Source organism: Trichosurus vulpecula, chromosome 3 (genome assembly GCF_011100635.1).
Source record: "Trichosurus vulpecula isolate mTriVul1 chromosome 3, mTriVul1.pri, whole genome shotgun sequence".
NCBI lineage: Eukaryota > Metazoa > Chordata > Mammalia > Diprotodontia > Phalangeridae > Trichosurus > Trichosurus vulpecula.
In genome coordinates this window covers 4,918,279-4,934,499 of record NC_050575.1, presented here as the reverse complement: position 1 = coordinate 4,934,499, position 16,221 = coordinate 4,918,279, and the positions used below count along the sequence as shown (strand labels likewise).

At 40.1% G+C, this 16,221-nt stretch overlaps 1 protein-coding gene across 2 annotated transcripts in view; it reads left to right on the top strand.

The window, feature by feature from the left end:
- SYNE3 (spectrin repeat containing nuclear envelope family member 3) overlaps positions 1-16,221 on the top strand; it is a 182,492-nt gene that overhangs the window by 153,809 nt on the left and 12,462 nt on the right. For both annotated transcript variants that reach the window (XM_036749666.1, XM_036749668.1), the window contains 2 exons: positions 189-341; positions 1,496-1,534. In XM_036749666.1, coding sequence (XP_036605561.1) covers positions 189-341; positions 1,496-1,534 — 192 coding nt within the window. The remainder of the gene's footprint in view (positions 1-188; positions 342-1,495; positions 1,535-16,221) is intronic.

The window sequence follows — 16,221 nt, the reverse complement described above, 5'->3', positions numbered from 1 at the left end:
GGACTTTGTATTTCAATGAATTCAAAGATCATTGTGAATCATATAGGATGGTAGCATGTGGATAACTGCTTTTAACAGATAATTTAAGATTTCCCATCCCTAATTAACTAGTTTCACTAAGTCAGTTTTAGGACTGTACACATTGGACATTGTATATGTGGGGTGACCCCATCTTTACCTCTTCATAGGAGCTACAAGATAGGCTCCCAGAAGGTCAGCATCTTTTTGAAAGTCTTCTTCGTCTCCGACCAAAGAAAGAACCTTCTGAAGACTTGGAGGATCTCCGCTACCGCTGGATGCTTTACAAGTCCAAACTCCAGGACTCCAGCCATTTGCTAGAGGTGGGTGTGAGGAGTAAGTCATTGCGGCATCCAAGGATAAGCACCCATAGGCAGATAGAAAAAAGTCACATACTCTGCATTTCACTGTTCTTCAGTAGGAAAACCACTGTTTGAATTAAGCCTTCCCTGGTCACCCCTGCTCAAAGTAACTTTTCTCTTTACTAAATTCCAAGTACACTGTCTCTAAATATACATCTCATTTAATTGTCATTGTGGTTTAGTCGGTCAGTCTTGTCCGACTCTTTGTGACCCCTCAGACCGTAGCACACCAATGCTGTCCATGGAGTTTTCTTGGTAAAGATATTGGAGTGCTTTGCCATTTCCTTCTCCAATGGATTAAGGCAAACAGGTTAGATGACTTGCCCAGGGTCACACAGCCATTAAGCATCTGAGGCTGGATTTGAACTCAAGTCTTCTGACTCCAGCACTCTGTCCACTGAACCATCTAGCTCCCTGCACATCTCCTTCGATACTTCGCATGTATTTTCTTGTGTTGTTAGTTCTTTTCACCTGTACATATACTTTCTCTATATAATTGTAAATTCTTTGAAAACTAGCACCCCCTCTATGTTTCCCCTACAGGAATTTGTTGAATGTTTGTTGAATTGATTAGTTCAATGGAAAGAATGTTAGGTTGAGAATAGGGAGGCCTGAGTTCTAGGCCTGGTTCTCCACTAACTAAATCTGTGAACTAAATTAAATCAGTTTCCTAATCTGTAAAATTAGAGATTGAACCAGAAGACATTGAAGAACCTGAAAGTTCAGGGGTTTACACTCTGACTTTATCTTAGTTCATTCTTTGCCTGGCCTTCCTTTTGACCAAGAGCACAGTAAGTTTGGCCACGAGGTGTCAGTAGAATCAAAGCTATGCATGAGGCCACAACCGTGCCTTGGATTTATGTTATTAGGAAACAAGACCCACCGGGGTTGTGCTCCCGATGTGTGTTAAAATGCTCATTAAATCAAATTACCTGCTAGCTCAGGCTGTCCAGATGACCAGAATTTTTAAGGAAACATTCTCCCAGCAAAATGAATATTCCATTGTAGGCTCTGTTGGGATTTTGAATTTACTTACTTTTCTTTTTTCTTCTTTCCCCACCTCCCTTTACACCTCCCTTCCTCTCTCTCCCCCCACCCCCTTAAAAAACCAACAGGCTCACAGTCCTCTTGGGAAGCCAGTGGGATTCAGAAAGGTATGGTACTTTCCTGCTACTCACTTCAATAGTACTGCCTGTAATGGTTCCATGTGGAGCATCTGCTCTGAAATGGGTTGTTTTTGCCTTGACTTTCTTGAAGGTTTTTTTAAAAGCCCTTACTGAGATGCATTATTAAACATGAATCCATAAAGGTATGTTGGTAGGAGCTTTGCACACATGGGATTTCAACACGGTCTCCAATTAAGGGTTTAAATGTTTTTATTCCTATGTTTTATGTTACATTCCTTTCCAAATATATCTATCCCTCGCCCCTCCAAGAAAACCATCCCATGATATAGGAAAGATAGGGAGGGGAAAAACAGGTTAACAAGACTAACAAACATCAGCCAATTCTGACACTGAATGCAAAGTTCTATGCCTCTAGTTTGCATTTTCTCGTCTCTTCTGGGGGTACAAGCTTAATTATTAAAGTGACGCAGCATTCAGTTTTGTGCTTTTTGGGTTTTTCCCCATTTATATTATCGTGGTCACTGTGTACAGTATATTGCTTCCTGGTTCTGCTTAGTCCACTTTGAATCAGTTAATATAAGTCTTTCCTTGCTCATCTGTATTCTTCACATTCATCGCTCCCTATGGCACAGCATTATTCCATTACATTCATGTAGCAACAACAAGACAATCATACCAAGAACAGCTAATGTTTTTATAGCACCTACTATGCACCAGGCGCTGTGCTAATTGCTTTACAAATATTATCTTATTTGATCCTCACAATGCCCTTGGGAGGTAGGTGCTACTACTATCTCCAGTTTACAGTTGAGGAAACAGAAGCAAATCAAGGCTAAATGACTTGTCCAGAGTCACACAGCTAGGAAGTGTCTGAGGCTGGATTTGAACTCAAATCCTCTTAATTCCAGCCCTTGTACTCTATCTCTACTGAACCACCTAACTGTCTCTATTGTGTGCCACAATTTGTTTAGGCCTTCACCAGTTGATATATCTATTTAATGTTAACACTCTGCCTATCGTAAAAAGGTAGTTGAGAGACCTTGTATAGTCATTCTGCATAGATACCTGATATAAGAGAAAGAACCCTGAAATGGGAGTTGGCAGACATAGATTATAGCCTTTGTCCTGACTCTCCTTAGCTTTGAGATTTTGAGTGAGTCAGTTTCCTTGTTTGGGCCTCAATTTACTAATCTAATCTCTCAGGTCCTTTTCAGTTCTAATAGTTAAGACCAGACCAGATCTGATCTAAGACCAGATCTGATATCCTATGGTTCTATGATTCCAAGGTCCATTTCAATTCCAATTTTCTATGTCCCTTAGGAACAAATAGTTTTCAGTAAGTGTTAGCATAGAACTGAGTTCTCTGGTTTCCTCACAAACCTGGATAAAATCATAATGTAGTTGGTATGGATAAACAAATGAGTAAAAATCTCAAGGAGTACATTTTTTTTTTAAAAAAAAGCTGATGAGATGGTTTTGCTCTCTAAGTGGTTATCAAAATTATATGGTACTACGGCGGCGTGAAGGGAGTCAGGAAAGGAATGAAATACAATCAAATACATTCAGAAAGTTGGTATTTAATAACTGTGGATAGTAAACATAATAAACTATAGATAATAAAAGTCTAAGGAGTAAGATTTATCACTTGACAAATATACTGGGAGAATTAGTTAGCAATATTGCAGGAAATGAATTTTGACCCACACCATATACCCCAGTGAATTCTAGCTGGGCAAAAACTTAAATAATTACAAAAACAACTATAAATAAAATAGAAGACATGGGATAATATATTTATCTAGAATGTAATGGGGAGCTGACTTTCTGTATTAAATAAGTAGAATGAATTATTAGGGATAATATACATGTACTTTTATCCATTAAAATAAAAGTTTCAATACAACAAAAAGTAATATGAAAGTAAAGGAACATATAGGGAAAACACTTGTAGTTCCTATTACAGACAAAAACTTGACATCGAAAATATTTATGGAAATACTGAAAATTTGCAAAGGCAATTTCTAGTTCCTAGTGGATAAATGGCCAAGGGCTATAAAGAGACTATTTTTAAAAGAGGAAACACAAATTGTGATTAATCATTTGTAAAAATGCTTAATGATTTATAAAAATATAAACCATAATTATAACAATAAATAACAGTTAACAATATAATAATACCAATATATAATAATGATAACAATAAACAATAAACAACCTCACACTCATCAAATTGGAAAAAATTGTTAAAAGCAATGAAACTCCTTGGCAGGATTGTAGAGAAACAGTTGTGTTCAACCGTTCATGGTGGAACTGCAAATTACTGAAATCTTTTTGGAGAGCAGTGTGGCTGTAAAGTTACATAATCAATCATCTCCATACACACAATAGATTCAATTGTTGTCAATATACCCTGTACAGAATTTTTTATTTTAATATATTAAAGTACCTATTTCAAATGAAAACTATCTGTTCAAAGATTTTTATAGTAGTATTTATAATTGCAAATATTTAGAAGCAACCCAAGTTTGCAGGACCTTTGATTTTGTTGATAAGTAGAACTTCCAGGGAGGAAACTCCCTCTACCAAGGCAGATCAACAATTGTTCTGCAGCTTATAGTGTTAGAGAGTTTCCTGGGGCCACTGAGAGGCTCAGTAACTCACTAGCCCAGGATCAGCCAGCCAGTATGGGACAGAGGCTGAGCATGACTCTAGGTCTCCTAACACCAAGGCTGGATCTCTGTCCACTAAACCATACTGCCAAAAACAAGAGTATTATAAGGTCAAATAAATTGTGGTACAGTACTGGAATGAAATACTGTAATGTAATTAAGCTAATAATAGTCAACATCTATATAGAGCTTTAAAATCAGCAAGTATGAGAAAATAAAGATATCTGGAAAGGTATTAATGGAATTATAGAAAGGGAAAATATTCAATATTACCGTATACAAGGAAAAATTAATGAAAAGGAGTAAACAAAGAATCTTGATGGAGACTTAGAGGTCATAACTGAAAAGTTGTGACATTTTCTATATTTAAATTCATTTATTTAAATGTTAAATAATTAGAAGTTTAATTTGTTATATTTATATTTGATATTAGATTTAAAAGAAAGCATTCTTTAAACAAAGAAAGAAGCTTCCTACATTGATTCAGGATAGCACCACTTTTGTGATTCCCAAAGTAGCTGAATTTGCCTCTTGGTTCTGCCTCAACTATGACGTACTCATTCCTCTAGTTAGAATGATCACAGACATTCGAAAGGGAAAAAGATGTACCTGGCAGATTTGGGAAAGGAGGGGGAATTTTTCTAGATCTCACTCTGAATTGTCATCCAAACTCAGATTTCCACTGATTCATTCTCACAGACAAGGAAGACAGCTTTTTAGGAGGTTGTGGGAAACTGATCCCCGTCCTCTTCAGAAAGAGAAGAAAAGCCATCAGACATCAGCCTGATTACTCATGACTCTCTTACTACAATGTACATTCATGGGAGTGCATGGAGGGTGGGCCATATGTATACTGTCATTCTAATGGTCTATTCCTTAACAGAAGTACTTAAAAAACAAGGTAACAGTTTATTCTGCCCCTCACAGCCACAAGAGGGAGTTGAGAGGATGCTTATTAAAGAGGAAAAAGCATTGAACTTGATTACAGCCAGAAGATTCTAGGTTCTCATCCCAACCGAACCACTCACTAGCTCTGTGACTTGGGTCATCTTATTTTATCTCTCTAAGACTCAGTTTCCTCATTTGTAAAATGGGAACCATAATATTTATACTTCACCTAAGTATTATGATGGAAGTACTACATAAATGTGATCTATTTAATAAATATAATAAGGTAGACCCCCTAAGGGCAGATCCAGAAGGGACAAGTTTTTCCCATGAGGGCTGAAGAAAGGAAAAAGAGTTGTGGCAGGGGCAGTGTGGCAGTGACCTGCGCCAGCAGTTAGGGCAAAAACTAGGGCATAGGGAGGAGTAATCCCTTCCTGAGGAAGAAGAGTGAAGCCTAAGTCAGGATCCAAACAAGCTTAAACCAAAGGCCAAGCTGGGTAGGTGCCAAGATTTCTTCAGCATACCACAACCTAAGAACCTAAGAGAGAAGTAAGGAATAAGTTGAAAGAGCAAAGATTTAGGCCTGTGAGGTCAGTGCTAGATCAGGAGACAAGCTACAGGGGATGCCATGATGCTAACTACATGTCTCAGCTTCTTTCTCCAAACATCTGGTCTTTTATATATTACCTGCTGACACTTTTGTGTTGTTATGTCCCAAGACAGGCCTTTTCAGACTCCTGACTCAGGCGGGACGGTATGGCTAAACACTTAGACAGGGACCAGGGCTCCTATGTAGGCCAATCCATCTCTTCTAGGTTGTTTGGATCTGCAAAACTGAATTCTGTAAACTTGTCCATTTATTTACTTTTTTTAAATTTGATTTTGTCTTTTTTTTCTTTGTTCAATGAAGACAAGATTGGCATTTTTCCAAAGGAATATTTTTTTCTATAAAACTAAGGAAGAAAGTCTATACGTTAACTAAACTTGTTATAGGAATCAGTGAATTCCTAGAATTGTGAAAGAGATGGAACCTAAGATGTGATTACTTCTCTATTATCAGTCATCTACTAAAGATCATGGCAAATGAAAGTGAAGTCACAGGAACCTAGAAGGGCCAGTGTCCTGATTTTCCAAAAAAAGAGAGGGAGTGGTGTCTATAAGCAACAAATCAACGAGTTTAACTTTGATTCTTGGTAAAATTCTAGAATACAATATTAAAGAGATGGTTTATGAATACTTAGCAGGGACCACTAAAAGCAGAGATTTAAGGACAACAAGGCAGCCATCTTCTTGAAGGACTATTGTGTGGAAAAGGGATTCAATTTATTCCATTTGGCCCCAGAAAACAGAACTAAGACCAACAGGGAGAAGTTACAGAGAGGTAGATTTTAAACTTGACATAAGACAGACTTTCTAAGAGGTAGAACCACAAAAAGTGTAATGACCTGACTTCCTTTCACTGGAGGTCTCCAGAGATTGACTGACCATGCATAAGGGATATTATAATATTTCCTACAATACTACTTGAACTAGAGGCCTTCTGAGTTCCCTGTCAGTTCTTAGGTATTATATAATTCTGGAAGCATTGGACTAGTGGTCCAGGCACCTGGGTTCTAGCCCTGTTTCTCTTCATGCTCTTATTCACTGTGTAAGTTTAAGAAAGTCACTTCATTTCTCTGGCAAAAGAATGAATGAAAATGAATGAAGAAGCATCTATTAAGTGTTTACTCTGTGCCAAGTACTAGGGATACAAATAGAAAAAAAAAAAAGATTTCCTGCTTTCAAGGAGCTCAGCTTCTAATTAGGAGAGACAGCATATACAAAAGAATTCCAGACATCTTATCTAAGTTGAGCTAACTGATCTCTGAAGACCTTTCCAGCTTAAATATTGTATGGATATTCATGAAGGCATTTCTGGTATCTTCCAGCTTCCATACTGAGAGATGTATGTGCTTCTAGACACATTTAAAGATTGTTTCCATCTCTAAGGTTGTATGGTTGTGAGAATCGAGTCATTACCTAGCTCAGCTAAGTAATCTAAAATTGGAATAATCTGGAGAGCTACTCCCCTCTCTCTTGCAGCAAACTCATCTCTATTTGGGGAGGGGGCTCTGTCTGTTACACTTTTCATTCACAGATTAAGATTTTGAGGGAATTCTTCAGTTGGTGAGATGTACTCAGTTCCCTGAGATCATACAGGCTGCTCTAAAGTTGCCTGTTCTAAAATTCTTTCTTACCAAGTGACCGGTTGCTCCAGCAGGTCTCCAGCTAATTCACAAATCATCATTTGCGGGCACTCTTACTGAACTGGTCTAACACAAAGATACCCAGGTCGTACATTTATAGGTCACCTTTCCATAGTGCTTACAAACTACTTTCCTTAAAATAACCCTGTGTGTGGTAAGTGATAGAGCAATTACGTCCATTTTACAGGTGGGGGAGCTGAGGCCCAGTGAGAAATGACACATTTGGAGCTAAGACCTCACAGGTCATTTAGGTTAAGCTCCTCAGTTTACAGAGGAGGAAACTGAGGGAAGTTAAGTGACTTTACTCACGGTCGCAAAGGTAATGTCACAGATGGGATTAAGAATTCCAAACTTTTTGCTGTTTCTTCTTTCTCATGGTTTCTCCCATTGGTTCTAATTCTTCTTTTGCAACATGACTAATGTGCAATTATGTTCAATATGAATGTATATGTATAATCTATATCAGATTGCACATCCTCTTGGGGAGAGGGGAGGGTAGGGCGGGGAAGAAAATTTAAAACTCAAAATCTTTATGGAAGTGAATGTTGAAAACTAAAAATAAATAATTTTTTTTTAAAAAAAGAATCCCAGAGTTAGCAATTGTCTAAGCCCCTATTCCAACCTATGCCTTGACTCCACCTTCAGGGCTATCTCTGAATCTGAAGGGGTGACCAAGGGACCATCCCTATCATCCACATTAGTCCAGTTTTATCCTAAAAACCAAACCTACAAGCTTTAATAATAATAATTCACATTTATATAGAGAGCTGTGCATTCATCATCTCATTTGATATTCGCAAAAACCCTATGAGATATCGTTATCCATATTTTACATATGAATAAAGTGAGGCTCAAATAGGTTAAGGGATTTGTCCAAGGTTGTCCTACTAACTTGAGGACCAAACTCTGCTTGCACTCTTTCTAGTTATGTCCCAAAGGGATCGAGTCTCTTAAACCCTGTGTGAATGCACATGAGAATCAACATCCAATGGCATTCCTTTAAAACCCAAGAGCAATACAAGACTTGCTGTGTAGGGTGGCTTTCAAATCTTCCTGAAGAGATCAGTGGTTTGTCATTATACGGCAGCTGAGCCCGTTTTATAGTTGATGCAAGTCTAGAGAAGTGATTTGCCTAAGGTCAAGACTGGGAAAGGGCAGGAAAGACAGGGTGGGCAGATGATGGAAGCAAGACAAAGCAAGTGAATGAAAGGACAGGAGTTACAAGGGGATCAGGCTCGTGTCATATTAGAATCATGGAACATCATATCAGGATCATATTAGAGATCATCTAATCCAACCACTCACCTCCTGAAGTCCAGGTCAGGCTCCCATACTACCATGCCTTGATTTTTTTCTTGGTTACCAGGAGGTGTTGTTCAGTGGAAAGAGCATGGATTTGGTGCCAGACAACCTAAGCTCAAATCCAGCCTTTGTCACTTCCTACCTATGTGATCTCGGACAAATCAGGTAACCTTTCTGGTCATCAGGTTCCTCTTCTGTAAAATTATGGGATTAAACTAAATAGTCTTTGAAGTCCTAGATCTGCATGGTATAGGAGAAAGAATATGTACTATAAAGACAGAGAACCTAGATGCAAGCCTTGCCTTTTGGTATTACTACATGTGCCACTTTGGGAAAGTCACTTAACTTCCTTGTGTCTCCTCCTACGGCCTCATTGTCCTCATCTATAAAATGGGAGAATGGATCAGATAGCCTCTGAGGGCCCTTCCAGCTCTAAGGCTATCATCTAGTAATTGTGACCTTCATAAGCACCCTCCCTCCTCATTTTGTCAAGGGCTGTTCTTTCTTTTTTTTAAAGAAAACTGTAATCTCCTCATTCTCTGACCCCCATTGGCCTGTTAGGGCCAGGCTGGGGTAGATGTGGAGAAAGTAGAGTAAAGGCTGTTTTGAGCTATTGTACGCTAATTAAAGAAACCCTCGCCAGCTCCCAGGCAGTTTAGGGATCCTGGCGGTTTTCCACAGGGACTCACGCTCTCATTCAATGCAAAGATAATGATAGGGAAAAATGTTCTGTTTCCAGACTATTCTGTTGTATATGTTCATAAGGTTTACATTTTCCTGGTGTGTGTAGTTTGGTTTGTGTTTGTACAGGGTGGTTTGTGTATGTTTGTGAGGTTTACATTTGCGTAGTGTATATAGTTTGGTGTGTGTTTGTACAGGGTAGTTTGTGTATGTTTGTTTACTGGGTGGCAGCAAATTAGATGCTATCTTCAAAGGTTGCATTCATTCTTGCCAACATGCACACACATATATGTACGTACCTGTGTGTATCTGTATATATGTACACAAACATATATACATACATATACGTGTGTTTTGTGTGTGCACTGAAAAGCTGAGTTTTTAATGAGCAGCCAGTTATCTGTTCCCACCATGGCCCTAACTTATCGCACTCTCTTGATATCTCAATGAATTCAATTTTATCGTTTACATAAACAAAATCAGTAGAATCTATTAAACATTCAGGTTCATCAGTGTGATCAGTAGAAGCCCCAAAAAAGCACGTTGATGTGATTTCATCACATTTCAAAGTCACGATTGGGCCCTGAGTGGATCAGATTAATTCATTTACCCTCAGAAACAGAATTCACAGTACTCAAGATGCACATTTAATTTGTAACGATCATTATGGTGTTTAAGTCTAGTCCACGCAGCTAATGAATGAAAAACACCGCTTAAGCACTTAGAAACTAGGTGGCACAGTGGATAGAGGGCCTGGCATGGAGCCGTGAAGACCTAAGCTGAAATATGATCCTGGGAAAGCCATTTAACCCCTGTTTGCCTCCGTTTCCTCACCTTTCAAATGGCGGTAATGCTAGTAACTATATTCCAGGTAATCATGGTAAAGCCCTTAGCGCGGGGCCGGGCACATAGTAAGCACTGTTTAAATGTTAACTTTTATTATTTTGTATGTGTCATGTACTGTGAAAAGGACTAGAAATGAAAATACAAGCAGTAAAGTCAGTCCTTTGGGAAGAAAGGAAGAGTCCGAGGATAAGGAGGATGTCTGCATGGTTTTGAAATGGCCAGTAAGTGATGCGGAGGCCCGGTTCTGGGCAAGGGAACATGAAAATTCACAGATCACAAGTTCAGGGTCCCCTGTTATACATGGAGCATTGTAGGAGACCAGAGCGAAGCCCAGGGCTGTGTGCTGTGATCTGTGGTTTTATGAGAGGCAGTCAGGAACAGTGGAGAACAGGAAGAGCTGTGGAGACAGGAACACACTCTGTCAATGGGGGTTGCTGTTTGTTGCCCGGTGGTTCCACTTGGGATCTCAGGGTTTCTGATTTGGAGGCTGCCTGGGCTCGGCCCACCCCTCGTGTCCATCCACACCAGCTTCAGCCCTCCTCTTGCCTTACCTTCCTTCGCCTTCCCCAGCTGAGGTAGCCGGAGACCATCTGGGCTGCTTGACTGCTCACGCAGCCAGGCGGGATGGAAGATCACCAAGTTTTACCATCTGCCCTGATTCTATACCTGGCACTGTCATCCGACCTACTAAATGTAGCCTAAAGATCTCTGGACTTCCTGGCCTTTTCATCTGCCCTGTAGGAGAGCATTCTTTCGTGCGTTGCCTCCCCCAATTTGATTTGGAGCTTCTTAAAAGCAGGTACTGTCTTGCTGTTTCTTTGTATCCCAAGTGCTTGCTTGGCATCTGTTAAATGCTTTAAAAACATTTTTTTTTCAGGGGCAGCTAGGTGATGCAGTGGATAGAGCATTGTCCCTAGAGTCAAGAGGCCCTGAGTTCAAATCTGATCTCAGACACTGGGCACTTATTAGCTGTGTGACCCTGGGCAAGTCACTTAACTCCAGTTGCCTCACCAAATTTTTTTTTTCTTTCATGCCCTACTTTCCCATTGTGCCTTCTGGAACTCCAGTTCTATTGTTCACAAACTACCCTTCACCTAGAAATACTCTGCATATATTCTGTATTTACTTGTGTGTGTGTATTTCCCTCTTCCCAGCAAACTATAAGCTCCTTGAAGGAGCTTTTCTATTTTGTTTTATTTTGTCATCGTGGCCTTATCACTTAGCACAGTGCCTGGCATAAGTCTGCACATCACCACATTGAATTATATTATTATAAGGCTCCTGAGAGCAGGGGCTTCTAGTTACAACTTTGGGGCATAACTTCAGGGAACATATGGAGAGGAACAAGAGGTCAGATAGTGCCAGTGACTGAGGGCCACATTGTTCATAATTCGGTTTCATCTTCAACACTTCAAAGACCTGTGATTCTCGTGGTCTGGCTGCTCTCTCCACTAACACAGACTGCATCTCCTCTACACCTTCATGATAGTTTTCAGGAGCTGAAATTTTTATTACCCCATATGCAGCTTCTTCCAACTTCGCCATGCCGGCCTTCAGGGAACAGGCAAAGACTCCATGACTGGTTCTATATTCAAAGACTTTCCAGGCCAGTGGGACCTGCAAGCACTTAAATTTTCTTTTTAATTTATGGAATAAAACAAGCATTTCCTTTCAGTATTATATGTTTATATTCTTCAGGTAGGATAGGCCAGAGGACTGAAAACGGACCTTGAAGCCAGAAAGATCTGGGTTCAAGTCTTACCTCTGCCTCTTGATTCTGACACCCTGGGCAAGACATTGAATTCCTCAGTAATCTAGGCTACTTTCTAAGTGTCATGGATAGAACATTGGCCTTGGAATCAGAAAGCCCCAAACTCGAAGTCTCCCTCAAACACTTAGCCTCTGAGTGACTCTGACCAAGTCATTGAAACTCTCACAGTCTTAGTTTCCTCACCGGTGAAATGGGAGACAGTAATAGCACTTCTCTCACAAAATTGTTATGAGGATCGAGTGAGAGAGCGCATGCAAAGTGCTTTGCAAACCTCCAAGTCCTATATGAATACTAGTTATAGTTATTATAAATTGGAGGGAGGGTTCTGACCTACATTGGGAGAGGGAGTTTCTTCACCTGGGAGTTCCTTATACCCATGAAATCACAGGCCCACTGCCTATCCCTATATTTATAATTTCCTTTATTTAACGTAAGATCTTGAAAGTTTCATTAAGTTAACAGGCATTTATTGAGTGTCTATCATGTGTGGGTGATCTCAGTCACTGTCACCAGCCTCACCGGGTTGTTGTGGGCTCAGATGAAATGATAGTTTTTAAGAGCTTTGTGACTATGATGCATGATAGAAACATAAACCACTTTACTTCCAAAGTTTTTGGTTTCGTTTTTCTGCGTTCTCCTACTGGTTCAGATCTCGGCCCCTTTGTTGATGGTCAGGCTTTATGACTGACCAAAGGAATAATGGAATCACAGGATCAGAGAGGCAGAACTAGAAGGGACCTCAGAGGTCGTTGAGTCCAACCCTCTGAGTTTACAGTTGAGGAAATGAAGGCTCAGGGAGATTAAATAACAGGTAGTAAATGCCAGTTGCTTGGGCTAAAAAAATCATCACCTGCTGTTCACCTTCCCCTCTTCTACCTTAGCCTGCCAGTAGGCCCCAATTGCCATGCTGGAATAGCTACTTACTACCAGGGATGCTTCACCCTTTCTTTCCCTAATTCTGCTGGAGGTAATCCCGAGTTCCACCCCACTTGGACCCTTGAACTCACCGCTCTCTTCCCAACAGTCATTAGTGGGAGACCATCTGCCCTGCCATCACTTCATGAGGTCCTCATGGCCTTTCCATTTGGTTTCCTGGCTTTCCTGTCCAACCTCGAGTACCACCTTGCCTTTTCATCTGCCACAAAACTGCCATTTCCAGTTATCCTGATCTGTATCTTACCACTGGACCCAAAGGCCATTAAGATACCTAGGGGAGAAGTGATGAGGGCTCAACCTAGTATGGTGAATGTGTTAGTGGAATAAAGGGGATAGAGAGAGAGAGAGAGAGAGAGAGAGAGAGAGAGAGAGAGAGAGAGAGAGAGAGATGGAGAGAGATGTTGAGAGATGTTGTGAAGTCCTTTTCCTGAAAATTCTGTTATTTTCTGGGATGTTTCAGCTCAGCTTAGCTTCTTCATCTGCATAATGAAATTGGATGATCTCTTTTACTTTAGGATTCCAGCCAATCTCCCTTGCACCACCCGTGGTGAACATTCACTCTCTCCAGAATATCATATACAGTTTTTCCTTTGATTATTTAAAAATATAGTAATCTTATGCTATTCTGACTAATCCTCCTTGGAATTTGAAGAGTTTTTCCCTCACCGCCTACAATATAGGGTGTCCCAAAAGTCTTAGTCAAGTTTTAAGCAATTAAAACTTAATTAGCTTTAAGCTACTAAAATTTAAAGCTGCAGTACAACTTTTGGAATATCCTGTATTTTTCCTCTATAGCTCTACAAATTTACTACAATATTTCTCGGTGATTTAGCTGAAGGCTCTTTTCTGTTCGTGTTCTTGAGTTCTTTCAATCTACACTTTGCCAACTGCTTTCAATATTTCTGGGCAATTTTCTTCTGCCTGGGTTATTGGAAAATGGTATTTCGGATTTGAGCCAGTCCTACCAACACGTGAGCGAAGGGTGGAGGAGGGCAGCAGTAGGAATGGACAAAGGGATAGGCTGGTGATTTTGTCTTCATCTTCTCTCTGTACATCACTTTGTGGTGCATTCTTTAACTCTTTTCTCATTATTGCTGAGTTTTCTTCATTTGAGGCATTTTCCTTGTATAGTTAGACGTGTGTGTGTGTGGCAGGGGAGCTAAGAAACCTCTCACTCTTCCATCTTTCCAATAATCTCCTCTCCTTAAAAAGTGAGTGAGTGAGTTTGTGTGTGTGTGTGTGTGTGTGTGTGTGTGTGTAAGAATGTAAGCTTTTTGAAGATAGCAGTCATGCCTTTGTACCAACTCCTTGGACAAGGTCAGTCAATATTTCATTCATTCGATGACTTTTTTGCGTAGTTCTGAGTGGGGTTTTGGTAGGTGGGGCAATATCCCCAAGAGACTGAGCACCGTGGAAATGCAACTCTTGTTCCTTCCCACAATCATTTAATGGTTATGTGGTAATATACCCTGAATAATTAGATAATACTCCTCAAACCTGTTGCAAATAGATAGTACTGTATTTTTACTTTGTGTGACTCAGTAGTAATCTAAAGTAAAGGCACTTACTTTGGGAATTGAAATGATGAAAGAAACTTGAACACACCTACATTTCTTGACTAACTTAGTTGGCTCTGAGGGCAAGGAGGCAGGTGCTTAACCAGCATGTTTTTCATTGCCTTGCTCAATAATCCAAGGGTCTCAAAATCCCTGTGGGCCAAAACTAGAAAGGAATTTAGCTTCCTTGACTATATAATGTGGGGGTACAATGATCTTTAAGGTCTCGCAGAGCTTAAAAGGGCTCATGGTAATGAATAGATTGTTGGACTTGGAGTCAGGAAGACCTGGGTTTAAATCACATCTTTGACACTTAAACTAGCCCTATGACTGTGGGCAAGTCATAGACTTTCTCTTAGCCTCAGTTTCTCCATCTGTAAAAAAGGGGGGTTTGACTAAATGACTTCTAAATCTATGGTTTTATGATCCTAAAAACTATAGTATATAATTATCAAGAGCTGGAAACTAAATATATTTTCTCCAAACAAAGATTTCTTAAAATTGGTTTGTTCATTGTGGCCAAAGAGGGCAAAAAGTAAAAAAAGAATGACAATCCAAAACTGTTTGCAAAACATATGGAGAGATCCCTTTTCTAGTCCAATCTGTAACAAAATGAAGGACGCGCATAATCATAATCTGGATCCCAGCTAAGCAAATGTACGCTACAAATCCGATTGCTAGAGTGGGGCTCTGGCACCTCTCGCCATCTAGTACTAAGTAGAGCCCACTTTTTAGGTAAGTAGCTAATAAGAATTCACAAGCTTTGAGGTACTAAAATTACAAACTAAAGTTAAAAAATGTCAGCCAACGTCATAAACAATAAACTCGGAGATGGCATGAAGTTAGGCAGGATAGCTGACGTGCTATCTAAATTGAAATCTAAATCCGAAAAGATCCTGACAGCCTAGTACACTGGACTAAATCTACTAAGATTGTATTTAATAGGGATAGACATAAAATCATACATTAAGACACAAAGAATCAACATCACAAGTACAAGATGGGAGAGGCTTGATTAAAAAACAAGTGTTCTGAAAAAAAGATCTTGCGGTTTTAGCGGACCACAAGCTCCAAGAGTTAACAGTGGGACGTGGGATGATAGCCAAAAATGTTAATGAGAGGTTGGGCTAAATTAAGAGAGGTGTAGCTTCCAAGAATAAGGAGGAGGCGGTTCTCTTGTCCTCTTCTCCAGTCCAACTACCTCTGGACTATTGTATTTAATTCTGGGTACCACAATTTTGGAAAGATATTAGTAAGTTGAAGAGCTTCCAGTGGCAGGCAGCCAGGACAGGAAATGACCCTGAATACGTTCAATATAAGGATATGCTGAAAGATTGGGATGCTGGGATCACAGATTGAGAGCTAGAAGTGCCTTCCAGAGACCATGGAGCTCAACGTCTTCATTTTCGAATAATAATAATCGTTAACATTTACGTGGTGCTTACTGTGTACCCGGTACTGTGCTAAGCACTTTATAATCATTATCCTCATAACAACCCCAGGAGGTAGGTGCTATTATTATCCTCAATTTACAGATGAGGAAACTGAGGCAGACGGAGATTCAATGACTTGCCCAGGGTCACACAGCTAGTAAGTGTCTGAGGCTGGATTTGAACTCAGGTCTTACAGATTACAGGCTGCAGTACTCTACTGTGCTACCTAGCTGCTTGAGCGAACTAGGGTTCAGAGAAGGTGAGTATAAGTGACTTGCAAGGGTGGATAGAGCCCTGAGCCTGGAGTCAGGAAGAGGTGAGTTCAAATTCAGCCTCAGGCACTTCCTAGCAGTGGGAACCTCTGTTTGCCTTGGTTTCCCCATCTG